This window comes from Lissotriton vulgaris, chromosome 10 (assembly GCF_964263255.1).
Source record: "Lissotriton vulgaris chromosome 10, aLisVul1.2, whole genome shotgun sequence".
Classification (NCBI taxonomy): Eukaryota; Metazoa; Chordata; class Amphibia; order Caudata; family Salamandridae; genus Lissotriton; species Lissotriton vulgaris.
This window is the reverse complement of record NC_141698.1, coordinates 74,985,973-75,004,200: the sequence shown is the minus strand read 5'-3', so window position 1 is coordinate 75,004,200 and position 18,228 is coordinate 74,985,973. Positions and strand designations below refer to the sequence as shown.

General features: G+C 43.1%; 1 protein-coding gene across 3 annotated transcripts in view; it reads left to right on the top strand.

Annotated features, from left to right (window-relative positions):
- Positions 1-18,228, top strand: part of LOC147684697 (uncharacterized) — a 292,946-nt gene that overhangs the window by 137,718 nt on the left and 137,000 nt on the right. For all 3 annotated transcript variants that reach the window (XR_015300652.1, XR_015300653.1, XM_086940535.1), the window contains one exon: positions 9,454-9,576. Coding sequence is in view for 1 of the 3 variants with exons in the window: in XM_086940535.1 (XP_086796661.1) it covers positions 9,454-9,576 (123 nt within the window). In the remaining 2 variants the exon portion in view is untranslated. The remainder of the gene's footprint in view (positions 1-9,453; positions 9,577-18,228) is intronic.

Below are 18,228 nucleotides of genomic sequence, written 5' to 3'. Positions count from 1 at the left end.
AAACCCTAATGGCTGACCTGGAAACCTTAGGGCTTGCTCAACTAGTAAAAGCACCCACACATGAGGCCGGTCACACTTTGGATGGCTTTTTTCCTAACTTAAAGGGATCACCATACAAGACATCCTTCCCCTCACCTGGTCCGATCACCATGCTATCTTATGTGCCATCTCCATCAGTGACCTTCCCATAATCAGAGCCTTTTAAAGTCTGGAAGGATATAGACAACGCAGCACTTGGAGCACTGTTGGCTAGTACCCACCCAACCATTTCCGCAGATGCTAATATAGCTGCAAAACAATTCTCAGTTTGGATAGGTAGCGCAATGGACATTCTGGTGCCATCCAAGACCATATCGAGAAATAGGATGGTGCCTTCTGCACCCTGGTTTACGGAAGATCTAAGACAACAAAAGCAAGTTTGTAGGAAGCATGAAAGATACTGGCGAAGGTCTTATGACCTGGATAGCAAATTGCGATATAAGGAGACACTGGTCAGCTACAAAAAGATGATTAATGAAGCGAAAAAGAAGTTCTTCGGGGAACAAATTTACAATGCAAAGAACTCCAGTAAACAACTGTATGATGTAGTGAAACAACTGGCTGGGAAATCTCCAGATTTGGTCCCCTCTCAGGCCTTGTGCGACTCCCTGGCCAGTTTCCTTTTTGCTAAAGTAAACGACATCTACTCAGAGTTCTCTGCCAAGGATGAGCTTGCTACTCCCATTACCTACACCATACCCCTGGCTGCTCATTAACTCAATTTAAAGAAATGGAGGAGGTACAAATAACGGACATTATGAAACTCACAAAAACGGGGTTGGCGCAGGACCCTTGTCCTCCTAAAGTTTTTCCTCCTGTAATGGATTCTATAAGCTAAGTCATTACACAAGTTTGCAATGTGATGTTCAAGTCAGGGATCTATCCGGACATGTTGAAGAACATCCTTCTAAAACCACTTCTCAAAAAACCTTGTCTGGATAAAGACATGCTGAAGAATTATAGACCAATAGCAAGCTTGCCTTTTCTAGCCAAGGTGGTTGAGAGAGCAATGAATGGTCAAGTGTCCGAATACATCGAACAAAACAACCTGCTAGACGACTCACAGTTTGGGTTTCGCAGACTTCACGGTACGGAGACAGCTCTTATTAAAGCCGCTGATGATATCAGAGACCAGGGGGGACAGCAGTGCTCATACTGCTGGACTTATCTGCGGCTTTCGACACGGCCAATCATTCCATTTTGATTGACCGTGTCGGATATTTGGGCATTCAATCCAGAGCAAAGGACCTGCTTGCTTTCTTTTTATCTGGCAGAACACAGGCTGTAACGCTAGGACCATTTAAATCGGCTGAACTGGCTTTACCCTGTGGGGTCCCCCAAGGCTCATCCCTAAGTCCGACACTTTTTAACATCTATGTGTCGGACTTAGCAAGAGTTATTAAAACCTACCGGATGAGCCTTACCACCTATGCCGATGACACCCAGCTAGTGCTCGCCATCAACAATGATGGAGAAGAGGTAGCTGCACGCTTCCAAGAAGGCATGTTGGCGATCAAAGATTGGATGGCCTGTAATTGCCTTGGGCTTAATTCTGAGAAGACGGAGGTGGTCATTTTCAGGAAACTTTCCCCGATATGGTCGTCAGTCTGGTGGCCTCCATCACTGGGAGCTTTACCAAGTCCCGTCCCAAGGGTCAGGAACTTGGGAGTCATCTTTGATGAAAAGATGAATTTTGTCACCCATGCAAATCAAACAGCGTCCACTGCATTTCATAAGCTTAGGCTCATAAGAAAAATAATCCCGTTCCTTCCAGAAAGTGCTGGAAAAACTGTGGTGAGTTCACTGGTACTCTCCTCATTGGATTATTGTAATGGCTTATTTGCCAATACCCAAGCCCGGGTGGTCGCCAAATTACAAACGATCCAGAATGCGGCGGCAAGATTGCTTTCCAGGACCCCCAAATTCAAACCGATTACGCAAACAATTAGGAATTACCATTGGTTGACGATTAAAAATTGGATTAAATTTAAAACTCTATGCCTAACATTCAAAGCGCTTCACAAACAACGGCCGGAGTTTCTTAAAGAGCAGCTCCTGGCTTACTGTCCCGCTAGACAACTAAGATCCACGACACAGCATCAACTAGTGGTACCGCTTACAAGGACTGTTACTTGGAGAGATAGACATTTCACGGTTACAGCAGCCAGACTCTGGAACTCCCTTCCGCTAACGATTAGATCAACCCACTCTCTTCTCCAATTCAGGAAATTGCTGAAGACTTGGTGGTTCGACCAGTAACTCGTCCGCCCCTTAGCCTCCACTGACAGAATTTTTTCATCTTTTCTACAGAGACACTAACTGAATTTATAGGGCCAAGACGCCCAAGGGCAATCGTTGCGCTTTATAAATTGCAATAATAAATAAATAAATAAATGTATCTGCACCCAGTATCTGCACCAAATATGCCACAAAATGTACAGAGACTTGCTGCTCTACAATCGTGTAGACAAAATAATATTTTTCTACTCAAAAAGCACATATGAACACATGTGGAGGACATTTATTCTCCATCTTGAAGGAGTATCATTTGTCTACTTGCCTAGATGAATTAGTTTGTCAGTCTAAAATATATCTCTTGTAGGACCAACGCACATGAAGTACTCTAGTATTGCGTTTTGCAATTTAATACTGTAATGAGTTACACAGTCTATATAGATGCAGACACGCTGAGGACTAGCTTACCTATCTTGAAAGAGAAGAGAATTTGTTACCGTACAATATACTGGAGGAAGCCACGCCTTGCAACCTCAATCAGAAAAGCAGAAGTCTCTTTCCGAGGTTTCCAGAGTTTGGGAGAGTAATGGTAAATAATACCTCCAACAAAACTACAAGAGGCAAGGAGCTTGTATTACTAACTGCTCTTTTAAAAGCAGAAAGTGTCTAATCTAAACAGGGAAGACAATGTCGCTTACTGAGTTTGAAAATGGCTCGTTGTCTCCAAAGCGTCCCGTACACAGCAGATAGCCGGTAAACGAGGCACTCTGCCGGGAGCATTTATGCAACTGTATGAGGATTGAAAGCTGGTGATGTCTAGGGTGGACTCTCATGGTGACATATCGTTGGGGAAGAATGCGGCGGCCATTTTGAAGTGGCCTCCTCCTACCGAGTCTATAACTAACGCTATATACATCTATAACTAAAGCTATATACATCTATTGAAAGTGTATCATTACTAGTGTGCTGATGTAGTGTGACAAACACACTACTGTGTGATTTTAATCATAAAAGTGTATTGTTAAGGCGCTATGGTACAAGAAACTGATCAAAATTAATTATGAGCCTAAATAAAATGGTACTTTCCATTGGTCTAAACTTCATTTTGATACAAAAAGTAGACAAGAGTGTCTTAAGGCCATGAAAAAAAAACAAAGTGTGGAAAGGCATGACACAGAAGGATACATACTCAATAGATGTACAAAATATATCATGTGTTGCTCAATTCTTCGTCATTACAACAACATATAGATATAGCCTTCACAGTCAATCATTGTTTTAGATACATTGGTACATGTTGGTTGGAACTTCTATCAAACAAAGTTACAACACGACTAGCTTCTTGTATTCCTCATTCATTTTAAAAATATATATCTAGCCGCAGCAAGATGAGAATATATATATATATATCCTACTGGCGGTCACCAGTAGGTAGTTCTAGTTAGGATTGGCTACCATAGGAAATCCGCAACATTCTATTGGGAATAACTCTGGCGCCGGTTGAGGAATTTGCGTGTAATTTTCCCAAAATTTTGGCCAGCTCCGCTCCTTCCCTGGAAGTTTCGGGGGGATTCGTGAAGTGGGGGCTGAGAAAAAAGGGAGGGTCCCAAAACGTGTTTTCCCCATGTTAATTTCCATAGGACGGTCTGACAAGTGTACAGCCCAACCGCTGAATGGAACTACGCCAAACTTGTAGGGACTGGTACGCAGATGTGCCTTTGCTATATTTGCTGAAAATTGCTCCAGTGTTTTTTTTTGTAAATTAACTTCAAAAACACACATATATCTATATGCGCGCTTCGAGCGCTTACAGGTAAGCGTACCGGGGAGCGCACCCGGCGTGCTACGGGAGTGCGCGAGCGGAAAGCTGATTGGCTATCGGGTGTCTGTCAACATTCTAAACAGTCCGGAGAGTCCGCCATCTTGTCTCGGTAGAATCGAGACACAAGAGGTGAAAAAAGAAAGGGGGATATAATTAAAAGGGGGCAGAGTAGACACCCCCTGACCCCCTAGGTTTTCTGAGGGGGGGCCTAGAAGGACCCTGAAGGGCAAAAAAACTATTTTTTTTTGTTGAAATTTTCGCGGGGTAAGCACTGGGTGCGCGCTCCGGTACGCGCACCCTGAGCGCACCACGGGAAAACAGAATTGTAAAATATGTAAAGAATACAGCTCTTTTTTGAGAATTGGAGGTAGTTCTGAAAATAACTTTTTTTTTTTCTTTTTTAAAATATTTTTTTATACTTTTTTAAAACTATTTTATATTTTTTTTGTATTGTTTTCAGGGGAAAAACAAAACCAGGGATTCCAAAACTGCTCAACAGGAGCAAAAAAAAAGATGAAAAATTAGGGACGGGGAGGGCAGCGGTGTTCCTGTCTCTTCATAGCAATGAGTTCAACGCTCTGCTCCCCATAACAGAGCAGTTCATCACAGTCCACGCATAGAAATTTTATGCCTCCAAAGACCGGCTGCACGTTAGGGATCATTCTTCCACGTGGTGTTCCCGAAGCTGTTGCTCCACCAGTGGAGGTGCTGCCGCCATCTCTTCGTGCATTCTGTGCCAGGTCTCTGACACTCTCCATGGCAAAGTTATTTGGGTGTCTTCTCTGGACATGCCTAATTAAGGTGGCATTTCCAAAGCTATATTTCTTATTTAGATTGCCTCTGGATAAAGTAGTGCCACATATCTTGCAGGTTACCTTAGCAGCATTAACCTTTTTTTTCCTTCAGGGATGGAAACATTTTTCCAAATGAAGTGGTCCTTTGTTTTGTTTCGAGGAGGGTCCTCAGGCAAAAAAACATTAGAATCACTGCTGGATGACTCACTTTCAGCCATTGCTGTAGATCAGAAAACTTTGAGAAGCAGATAATGCACAGAACACCTCTTGCTCTCTCAAAGTACAAAGCAATAGTGAGAGAAATGGGTGGGGTTCTCAATATTTGGAGAAAAAAAATGTTCTGAACCAATGAAAAGTGTTATTATAAGGTCACATAGCTTGACTCGCTTACGCTACGCGCCCCGGAGCGCTTCCGGGGCGCTTACGCGGCACGTACGTGGGCGCTTCCTGGAGCGCTTACGCGGCACGTAGCAGTGACGTTTTGCTCGTTTTTCGGGAATGCGTTTAAAGTTCAAATACGGTTCTTAAATATTATAAACAGTACTTTTATATATTATATTATTATTTACTTTTAATACAAAATTTATTATTGTTTTTTTTTTTTCGATCGCGATAGGGCACTCTCGCTGCGCGTACCGGCGCCCGCTGGTACGCGTACCATGAGCGCACCGGTGCACAAATAATAAAAAAAAAATGTGGGAATTGCGGACCCCCACGGTCCCCAACTGAGAGGGCCAGCCCCGGGGATGGGGTCCCCGGGGCCATAATGGGCCTGAAGAGGGGGGCCTCCAAAAAAAATGCCCAGGCCCCGGGGGATGGGGTCCCCGGGGCCAGAAGTGGCCCCTCTCCCAATTATAAATAAATAATAAAAAAAGAGAAAGGCCGGCCCCGGGGAATGGGGTCCCCGGGGCCATAAATGGCCAGAGGAGAGGGTGCCACACAGCCCCCCCTCCAATTAAATTCCTTTTTTTTAAAAAGGCCATGCCCGTGGGATGGGGTGCCCGTGGCCGATTATGGCCTCTGGAGGGGGGCCACAGGTCCCCTTCCAAATCTTTTTAAAAAAAATATATATATTTTATTTTTTTAATTAGGGAACAGGCTCCGGGGGATGGGGTCCCCAGGGCCAACAAATTGGGAATGAAGGGGGGTCTCACAGCCCCTCCTTCTTAAAAAAAAAAAATTGAAGAAAAAAAAGACTGCCATCGCACCGGAGGCCCCGCTCCCTCCCTTCAGCACTCTGGGGGACGTGTTGGCAGATGGAGAAGTAATTCCTCTTGAATACTGGGGGTCCCTGGGGGCCAACTAGCCCACCAGGAACCTCCAGTATGTGCCAGGGAGCTGCGTTGCAGAGAGGTGTTCAAAGGCCACGTCCCTCTTTACACCTCTGCAAGGCAGCTCCGTGGCGCTTAATGGAGGTACCTGGTGGGCTAGTTGCACCCCCAGGGATCCTTAGGATTCAAGGGGACTTAATCCCCCAACTTGAAACGGACACAGGGTGCGTTTACACAGTGGGGAGGGGACGGGGCCTGAGGTGACGTGTGCAAACACGCGCTGTGGCGTGTTTTAAATTGGGGAAATAATTCCCCTTCAATCCTGAGAGCCCCTGGGGGCTAACTAGTCCACCAGGTGCGTCCAGTAAGTGCCATTGTGCTGCGTTGCAGAGATGTGGTCCAGGCCGTACCCCTTTTTACACCTCTCTGCAACGATGCTTACTGGAGGTACCTAGTGGGCTAGTTTGACCCTAGGGACCTTCAGGATTCAAGGGGACTTAATCTCCCAACTTAAAACGCACAGGGCATGTTTACACAGTGGGGAAAGGACGAGGCCTGAGGTGATGTGTGCAAACACGCCCTGTGGCACGTTTTAAGTTGGGGAAATAGTTCCCCTTCAATCCTGGGGGCCATTTAGACCACCATGTGCTTCCAGTAAGAGCCACTGATATCACTGATAACCTCTCAAATGACATCACTGATAGCGGCAGACCTCCTCTCACCCTATCTAACTTTTGATACACACACTCAAAAATAGAAACTAACATTTTCAAAACAATGGACATACCAATACCACTTACAACACACCTATTCAGTAATTCCAAGATCTACACACACATCCACTCATTTGCCAACAGTCCTATACAGTCACTCATACATGTACTCACTCATCATATGTACTCCTACACCTATACATCCTGTTACACACCGCCACTCATCCATAGTTACTCACACACATAGTCACTCATGCTAATAAAAAATCAAACATCAATTTACTTGCGTATACAGTTATACACACACCACCACACTTACTTCTACAGAAACGTACACAAGCTTACTCTTTTAAAGAATCACTTATAGAAACACATACTTATTCATACAGGAACTCTTCCAATATCTCACTCTCACATATACTCACTTATATACACACCAATACTCACATATACTACTTTAAAATGTATGTAGTTACTTATAAAGACACTAATGAGACAGTCATTCACTAACACACCCATACACACACACACACACACACTCTCATCCATCCATACAGTCCTGCACACATACTGTCTTCAACACATACAAACAGTGACTCTCATTCATGCATCTATGCACTAAATAATTCCCCCTACTGAACCATACATACATTCAGACATTCATACTGATACTCGAAAAACAAAGTAATAACTCATATAGACACTCACCAACCCATGCAACCACGTATACACAAAGTGAGAGGCTGATACAGATATTTACATATTTAAACATTACTCATTAACCCATGTATTCACTAAAATGCACTTAATCAGTCAGTTATACAATCCATTTTTTTAAAATCATCCATTTAGACATTTGTATACCCATTTATTCCGTCGACTTTGAGCTATACATATATAAAACATTTAATTTTCACAATAACACATTCACTGGATGATGTCATCAGTGATGTCACTGACCATATCATGAGTGACGTAATATGTGACGTCATCAGCAGTGCATTGCGGGCGAGCGAGTTATAGTTAGCTGAACTAACTATAATGGGAGAATTTCAATGGTTTTGTACCGGTGAAATGTCCAGCTAACTATAACACCCCTAAAACATATTTTTTCTGTGTGTAATATATATATATATACACACACACACACAGTAGAATAGTGATACCTCGTTGTGTAATTCTTTATTCCACAAATAATTACAGATAACAATTCCATTGGAAAGTATAATCAAAGTGGTACATCTTGCGATACAATTGAGGCAAATACGTATGTGTATATGTGTATGTATGTATGTATGTATATATATATATATATTTATATATATATATACACACACACACACACACACACACACTAGGATGGTAAGAAGTCATTATGACAAACATTCTATTTAGTAGATTTCTCACAGAGCAAGACTATCAACTCTTAGCAAAAAATATATGTAGACCGAAAGACAGATCAGGACATGCAAGTCTCACTATTGTCATGTACAAGCCAGAGTATGCCATTCATTTGCTGAGTTTAAACCTTTGGTGATGCTGTTAGTACGACCTAAGAGTTGACAGTCTTGTGATTCACTTCTGGTCAGGCCCTAGCACCTAGACAAACCTCATAAATGCAGCTGTTTGGGAACACGTACTTTGTCATATTGCTATGCACAAAATAGGTAACACACTTGGAGAGGGATCTTTCCAGGGAAGAGATCTTTACAGCACCTGAGATGTAGAACTTTCATCTGTGCATGCTAAGGTATGGTGTCTGCTACAAACATAGAGATCTTCCGATATATAATCATTTTACTTTTGTAGAAGGGGAGGGATGTTAGGCTTCCCTGTCTTAAATAATGACAGCTGCTTTTAGGATTTATGCACTACTTGCTATGCTGACCGTACTGTCAGAACTTATTGTGGACTTGTAGGAGTGTGAGAGCGAAAAGATGTGCAACAACGATTCCTGAGAGGGTCAGGACTGTTGTGTTCTGGGGTGTCTAATCACTTGTTCCTCTGTGAGTCAGTAGGAGGGCAAGTGAGACACTATAGCTAGTCGGTCCCGGGCTTATGAGTAGACTCAGTCCCTACCTACTAAGATTCTGTGATCCCAAGCATAGTTCTGTGACTCTGCAGAATCCCTGCAACAATGCTTTACATTTGTTCCTTTGATTAAGCCTGACTGCTGTTTACCAACGCTACCCAGGACTGAACTAAGGATTTACTTAAATAAAACTAGCTAAACCTGATAAAGAGCTTGGCATTAATACATGGTGAGGTCTCTCAAATAGACCACTTAATAAACCACGTTCTGCATCTTCTAAATCAAAGCTGAATAGGCTTCCAGTGGGCTGGCCTTGTCTTAGAATCTCTAGCTGTCCTTAAAGTCCAAAGACAAGCCATATGGCATGTAGAGACCAGAAAACATATTCAAAGTGTCCCATAAATCGTTACTAAATGTGGGTATCTACCACAGTATGTAACTGTGGTGGAATACCCATGCTAAAGAATAATTGTTCTTGGAAAGTCCTTTTGATATATAAAACTGCTACAATTTTATAGTAAAAGTTTGTTTTCCTCTCCAAATCCAGGATTCTTTCAAACCTCCAGAAGATGTTAGTGCTGTCTGGATTTCCCAATACACTGTGTGACAAATTTATTCGTTTTTTCCAGTCCCTTCCTCTACCTCCTCACTGCTACTGCTTCAGTAATTGGTAAGTGCAACTTTATATTTTCCAGTTGAGGCATTGTCTTTATTTGGCCTTAATTAGTAGCTATTCCGGACGGTATACAACCTTTAGCACGCATCTTTTAGCACGCACTACCATTACCACGCATCTGTTACAACGCATAGCGCTTTGAGGCGATCTGACTTAGGGAATGGCTAGTGAATAGGTTAATTTACTATCCAATAACCTTCCCTAGTGTCCCGGGGACTGGTGTTGGAATAGTAAATTAAACTATTCACTATCCAGCACCCAAAGCACTATGCGCTGTAAAGGTATCGCGTTGTAAAAAATGCGTGGTAATGGTATGCGTGGTAAAAGTGTGCGTGCTAACATCATACATCCATTCCGGACATTGTTTTAGTGGAGTAACACGCTTGTGTATGCCAGCTGTTCTGTGTCCTGAATAGGACACCATATTGCCCAGATTAACCCTGCTCTTTGATGAGTTGGATAATTGTAGAGGGATGTTTGTAGAACTCCGAATTAAAGAAGGAAAGGAAAAGATGTATTTGAGGATAAGAGAGCATCTATTTGTGGTTGTCGCCAACATTGCAAGGCAAGAGTATAGGTCAAATTAGACCATAAATGCTACTCGTCCAGGACAGCACAGGGATTTCACCAAATTGATAGTCTTTGATAGAGAAGTGCCTTTAATATTTATTTATTTAAAATTATTATAAAGCAGAGTATTCATCAGAAGGAATCTTGGAGCTTAAATAACCGATCTGGATCCATAAAGTCGCCTTTGCTATAAACTGAAGTCTAAAAAAAAAAATAAGACGCAGGAAAAGCTAGGTTTTTGATAATTTCTTGAATTTCCTTACTGAGGTTTTAGTAAGCCAACATGGCAGCGAGCTCCACCACCTTGATAAAACTCGATCTCTCTGGTGAACTCGGCTAAACTTAGGAACGGCCTCCAAAAAAGCCTTCTCGCATGTTAAACTATGTCTTGGTGTGTAGCCGGAAAACCTCAACGATATTTGATTTGTTCTTTGATAAAAACTTACTATATGCACCAGTTAGAGGGATTTAAAAATAACTTCTTTACTGTAAGCCGGTATAATGTAGCTAATGCAACAGAAAGAGTCAGATCTTTTCAAATTAAAAGCTGTCTTGATTGTCAAAATTATGAACACGCTCTTTAGTGTGTGCAATTGAAACAGACATGTTCATCACTAAGATTATGTCGTCGTACTCTTTTATTGTGTGTCAAATTTGACACCCAAGTTCCTGACTGACGGCACAGGAGTGTGCATCTAACCGAGCCATCAAAACTGAAACTAAACATTCCAAACAGGAGTAGGAATTTCAGTCTTACGTCTATTTAGTTTAGGTTCGAAGAGATCCAAGGCTCCTTACTTGACAGTCATGCACTTGTTCTTGCCTCAACCATAGGTCACCATGAATCTTAAAGACAGTCTGAGTATCGTATGCTTACATGAATAAAGACCGCCCAAAAGATTGAATTAAGAGGCAGAGAGACATGTATACATTGAGCGATAATTGGGTCATCACAGAACCCTGTTCCACAGCACAGTGTTTGATTTTCAGACCGAAATGAATCCAGGGAGACCTCTATTGGCCGGTTACTCTTTCAATCGATCTAGCACTTACTGATGGTCAACGGTATCCAATGCTGTTGAGGTATCCATTAGGACCAGAGCTGTGGGTGCGTCCCAATAGGCATAACGGAGTAACTTGTCCAAAACCGCCTTCACCACTTCCTCTGTGCTGCATCTAACTCGGAAGCCAACTTGTAGTACTAATAATATGGTAAAAATTATTGGGTATGTTAGTAAGGCATTTTGACCTAGGTGAGTTAAAGCTCTTCTCTTATGTCTGTTGTGAGCTGAATGTTACCTGTTCAAATCACAACTTTCCAGCATAGGGGTTTGATAAAGTAGAGTTACATTGAGTATTCCTAATAATCCACACTTATTTTCAAACTGGGACCCAGCAAAAGAAATGGCGGGAAATACTGTATTTAGAAAAAATATTTGCATTCCGATCAAACGTTTGAAATAGTTTTTCTTGACCCTATTCTATTTTGGAATTGGTGCCCTTTAAACATCATTCTTTCAGCTACACCAACTACGTTCTTACTGTGTAAAATTTGCAGAGTTCAAATCTGTTAGTAAAGTGCAACACCATAAATAAGACTATTAGTTTACTCTGTTTCATGCTGCAATAAAAAGTTGTTTAAATTTGCTATATACCTAATTTGTCCTATCAGACAGTTCAGCTGCATGCATGGAGATTTATGGCTTTAAGTGCAAGTATAGAGTGGTGTTGATCTGGACCACTAATCCGGAATGTCATGTAAAACCTCTGCCTTGTCAGTAGAGGCCAATTTATTACTCAAACCATACCACTGGGTCGATGCAAGGCAAGCAACCCTTAATTCATTGTATCCATATCCACGGAGACAAGAATCTAGGATATCTGTTGTGATGTTAAATGTATGATTTTAGCCTACAGCCAGATGCCAAGTAGACTGTTGGGTTGTGAAAGCAGGACTCCTAGACGTTTGTTGAACACTAAGCATAGAAAATGTATTCTTATGACAAACAAATCACTATTTTAGCCACATCTATTTAATCTGTTACTCCGTGATAGTACTTCAGCTGGTGGGTTTGATTTGCATGTGGGGCACAAATGTTGCCTACTTTCACATACATATTGACAGACTCTTAAAGGAGAGCCCTCTGACTGTCGCGGTTGGATCACATTGTCAATGCAAGATATTTCTGATTGTTCTGTTTAGGTCCCTAGTATTTTCACCAAAGTCCTAATAGTGGTGTCTCTCTGTCTCTCCCTGATCAGTATATTAACAACCCCCAGACATCCTGCAGTGGCTTATGTTCGCTTTTTCTCTAATATACAACACAGGCATGTCGATAAAGTTTGGAATATCTTCCAAAACTCCCCAACCTCTCCATGCCTAGTGGTTTTCATTTTTGCCTTTTATTGAATAAAAGGTGTAGACACCTTTGTTGAAAATATAGGTTTCTTACAAGAGGCATAGTAGCACCTAATGCACTGCCACAGCAAGCTGGTTCCTTTGGTCTCTGGTCTCGTTTGTCTTATCTTGAGTCATAGCAGGCTGCACTTCACACTGCTTCCATTGTCAAGTTATGGCTAGGAATGGCATCCGCATCTCTGTCTCTTACCTTCTAAAAGAAAAAAAGAGAGTGACAATTGTGGGCGAACAACCTTAAAAATGATATTGTTCCATCACATACAATAAATGGGAACCCACTGAGTCTGCAATTTTCTCCTTCACCTAGCAGGCTACGTTACTTAGAGAAACCATTATCAAGAATTTTCGGTATGTTCTTTCTTTAGTTTACTCACTGGTGTAATTCTAGGGAAACAACCGTTACATCGCAACTTTTACAACGCACTTCTATTACAACACAACTTTTACAACGCTGGATCCATTACATCCCATGCCTTTACAACGCATGACATTACATAGCAGATGCTATTACAACGCATGCCATTACAATGTAAGTATAGGTAAGTATATCATTTTTATTTTATTTTATTTAATATTTTATTAATTTAATTAATATTAATAATAAATAAATATATTTTGTTTTTTATATTATAAATTAAATATATTAATTTAAGTAATTTTATAAAATAAGTATGAGTATAGGAGTATATGTTTTGGGGTACTGAGGTATGTTTTGGGGTACTGAGGTATATGTTTTGGGGTGTTTGGGTATTTTTAGGTTTCAGGGCTGGTTTTGGGGTACAAGGGTATTTTTAGGTTTTAGGGCTGGGTTTGGGTTTTGGGATACAGGGGTATTTTTAGGTTTTAGGGCTGGGTTTTGGGGTACAGGGGTATTTTTAGGTTTCAGGGCTGGGTTTGGGTTTTGGGGTACAGGGGTATTTTTAGGTTTTAGGGCTGGGTTTGGGTTTTGGGGTACAGGGGTATTTTTAGGTTTCAGGGCTGGGTTTGGGTTTTGGGGTACAGGGGTATTTTTAGGTTTCAGGGCTGGGTTTGGGTTTTGGGGTACAGGGGTATTTTTAGGTTTCAGGGCTGGGTTTGGGTTTTGGGGTACAGGGGTATTTTTAGGTTTCAGGGCTGGGTTTGGGTTTTGGGGTACAGGGGTATTTTTAGGTTTCAGGGCTGGGTTTGGGTTTTGGGGTACAGGGGTATTATGTTTTAGGGCTGGGTTTGGGTTTTGGGGTACAGGGGTATTTTTAGGTTTCAGGGCTTGGTTTGGGTTTTGGGGTACAGGGGTATTATGTTTTAGGGCTGGGTTTGGGTTTTGGGGTACAGGGGTATTATGTTTTAGGTTTGGGTTTTGGGGTACAGGGGTATTTTTAGGTTTTAGGGCTGGGTTTGGGTTTTGGGGTACATGGGTATTTTTAGGGTTCAGGGCTAGGTTTGGGTTAAGGGGTACAGGGGTATTTTTAGGGTTCAGTTTTTTTAAAAAACGACTTTAAATAAATTAAATGAAATTAAATTAATTACAATTTTTAAATTAATTAAATAAAATTAATTAAATTAATATAAATTAATTACAATTTTAAAATTAATTAATTAAATTAATTACATTATTTACATTTTTTAAATTAATTAAATTAATAGAATTAAATAAATTAAATTAATTTCAATTTAAAAATTTAATAAATTAAATTAATTACATTTTTTTTAAAGAAGATATACTTACCTATACTTACGTTGTAATGGCATGCGTTGTAATAGCATCTGCTATGTAATGACATGCGTTGCAAAGGCATGCATTGTAATGGATCCTGCGTTGTAAAAATCGTGTTGTAATGGTATGCGATGTAAAATTATGCGTTGTAACGCCATACATCCGTAATTCTATATCCATATAGGAGTTGTAAGTTATGAGTCTAGAGAAAAAATAATGCTTTCCATTTCACAATACTTTTGTGGGTCATTTGAGTGTGTCCCTTCACTTGCAGAAGGAGATTCAATGTGACAAAATACCAAATGGGTGTTTAAGAGCTGTTCATGCAAGCGGGGTCTCTAATACAAAGTCTTGTTACTCAAGATGCACAGTATGTTACAAGCTAATCCAGACTCCCCAATTCTTTGGTGGATTCTAATAAGCATTTCCAGCAACTTTACTTAGCAGTACTTGCCCGATTAAAAGGCTGGCTAGGCTCATGTTGTATCCTGTGATCAGTGTGATCCACTTAATCCTATTTGGAATTTATAACTCTCCCAATATGTTCTTTTGACAGTCTCTTTCTGTGAGAGGCTGGCTTAGTATATGGTGCTCACTTATGTCAGTGTAGCACCCTGCACTAACCCAGACCCCCCTTATGGTGATTTTAGTGGTCTTAGACAACCTTAAAAAGCTCTCTAAGTGGTAGCTGTCCAGAGCAGCCTTCAGGCTTGCTCCAGAAAGTGTAAAGAAAGTGTAAAGAAGCTTGTTTTACCAGTACTTAATCTTATCATATAGGATAAGTGAAAAAAGAATCACATAGTGTAGTTATAAAAATAGGTATTTTATTACAAACACTCACTAACACAATTGTACTATCTCCTAACCGGAGATAGAAACACAATACTTAGGAAATAGGCCACGTAAGTAGCACAAATACAGTGGTCTACCGGGGAGAACAAACCATATACTAAAAAAGTGGTTTGCGAACCACAACTCCAGTCTAGACTGGACCCAGAAGACCTATAAGTGTTATGGAGCCAAGGAACCACCCATGTTAAGTGCCTAGGAATCCCATGGAGGCTGTGTGCAGAGTGTGAAGACAACTGCTTGATCAAGACCAGTCAATGGGTAAGCCATTGTTGCAATTTTAAAGAAGTATGACCCTTCCCAGCGGACCCTGAAGAAACCCAGTGGAAGATGGAATGTTGGAGAGTCACCCCACCTGTGGATACTCCCGGAACCAGGATATCTACACCAGGGAAGCCAGGTGCATAGGTGTCAAGTTGACGTTGGAAACTGCTGTAGACCACAATGGATGCCTTTAGCTGGAGAAGAAGACGAAGGAGTCCGGTGGAACCCAAAGGTGGATTCAGATTGAGAGGTACCTTCAATCAGAGGGGACAGTGTCTATGCCACCCAAGAATGACCAGGAGGCACGGAAGAGGAATGCCCACCAATGTCGATAGATGCAGGATGGTTGACGGTGCCCTTGAAGATGAAGATGAATCCCTGAGTCCAACACTTTTTAATATGTTCGAGGCATGTGGGCTGCTAAATTCATATCTTAGCATTAGATCGCCGCCTAGTGTTGGGTCCGGATGATCGCACATTGTTGTCCTGGAAGAGTCTTCGAAGTGTCCTGAGATAGGTGGCTCCTCCCCTGGACTACAGTGCGCATGGGCATCGGCTCCATCCCCAGATTGTTTTTTTCCGCCATTGGGTTCGGATGCGGTCTCGACGTCTCTCTGTCGGAACCGAGAAAACATAACTTTATTCGGCCAAAAGGCCTTGTATTTATTACGTCGGTATTGTTTGCGTGCGGTCTCGAGTTCTTCCGTCTCTCGGAGCCAGAATCAGCGGAGTTTTTGCTCTTCGGACATCGAGGCCTTCTCATCGCGACTCGACAGCAACTTTTCCAGCATGGAGCGGAGTCCGTTTAAGCTCTGTCCGCTCTGTGGGGCCAAATACCCACATATAGACGCGCACCCGGTCTGTAACAAATGCCTTTCACCAGACCATAACGAAGGAAACTGCAGAGCCTGTGCAAGTTTCAGGTCCAAGAAGACACTCAAGATTCGGCGCGCGGTGCGCCTTGAGGCCCACCAAACGGCCCCGGAACCGGACGACATCTTCGACGAGCAAGAAGAAGAGGGCCTGAGCCGTCATCTTCAAATCTCCCCGCCCGAGACGGAGGTCGAGGCGGATCCGGAAGACGACGACGGAGTCGTGGATCAAGGCCTTGAAAACGTCGACGAGGTAGGGGACGTCGAAGAGGTTTATGGGGCCGTGGAAGATAGCTCAGGGGATGAGCTATGCCCCGAAGTTTACGAACATACAGAACGGGTCACGGGATCGCCTGTCGGCCTTACCCAAGACCCCGTCGCGCAAGCCACGGCCCCGCCTTTAGGCCCGGCCACGGACATACTTGCTGCACAGACGGTATCGAAACCGAAACTGAAACCTACGGTATCGACTACACCTAAGATGGCCGAACCGAAAACGAAACTGAAACTTAAGGACTCCAGCGTCCCTAAGATGGCGGCCGTACCACCAAAAACAAATAAAAACGCTGCTTCATCGACTCCCTCGACCTCCGGTCCACAGAGATCGAAGAAATCTGTCGATTCCACTGTGTCGAAATCGGTGCCAGAGGAGGGATCCTCTAAAAAGGGCGGAACGCACAGGTCAACCGCTGCGACGCCGGCAAAGCCCGCCAAAGACAGCGGCACGGCTCCGACACCAACTGGGACGTTGGTCGGACGCGTGGTAGAGACGGAGCCGTCGAAGTCACACGGATCGAAGGCTGGCACATCTGCGCATCGATCCAGGGCCTCTGGGGCGGCGGACGCAGCATCATCGTCCAACACTCAAAAGGGCCAACAGAACGTCGGATCCGAAGGCAAGATCAAGGATTCCTCGTCGGTGCCAAAGGCCACTGTGAATGAAACGTCCCTCGTCGCTTCTTCACTACAAAGAATTAGGGAGAAAGCCGCTGCTTCGTCGGCGCCGACGCCATCGCCACAGAAGGCGATAGACGTTCCGGTCAAATCTGCCAGTAAACTCCTCTACCTTCTGCCGCCAAAAGAGGCGCCGAAGGCCTTCTCAACAAAATCGACACCAAAGAAGTCGGATTCTTCAACGGCAGGGGCACTTTCAGGTCGAGTAATCGACTCAGAAGAGGATTCAGAGTGTTTTATCGACGCTAATACAGGCAAATTGACCCTTTACAAAAGGAAGATAACTTCACAGCCGGTGGACTCCTATGTCATCCCCCTGAAGAAGAATAAGTATCCACAGGACGCCTCAGGCCTCATGGAACCTATCCAGTCCCCTCTAAGAGGGAGCCCAACTCCGTCTCCAGACCCCTCTGACGGTGAGGGATATGGTGAAGATGACCAATACACTTTCCCAGTCAATGAACCAGATGCACAGCCGGATTCATATGATGACTTTGGTGACCAAGACACCCATAATGTGGGACAAGACCCACAGCCTTTCAGTACACGTGCATCCCCAACAGAGGATTCTGCAGGTTTCCATGCACTCATTGAAAGGGCAGCTGCTAATCATGATGTGGACATGCATGCTGACCCTGTTGAAGAGGATTTTCTATTTGACACTTTTTCAGTTTCTGAAAGAACTGTAAAGACACTGCCTATGCTCAAGGGGGTCCTCAAGCATGCGGCGGACATCTTTAAAGAGCCTACCAGGGCGAGGGTGGTCAATCCACGTATTGAAAAAAAGTACAGACCAGCACCTGCAGACCCTGCATACATTCGGGGACAGTTGCCGCTTGACTCCCTGGTGGTCGCAAATGCCCGAAAGAGGGCCAACTCCCAAACAACGGGTGAAGCTCCTCCCCCGGATAAAGAGTCCAAGGTGCTAGAGGCAGGAGGCAAGAGGGTAGCTGCGCAGGCTGCCAATTTCTGGCGTATTGCAAATACACAGGCACTATTGGCACGTTATGATAGGTCGCATTACG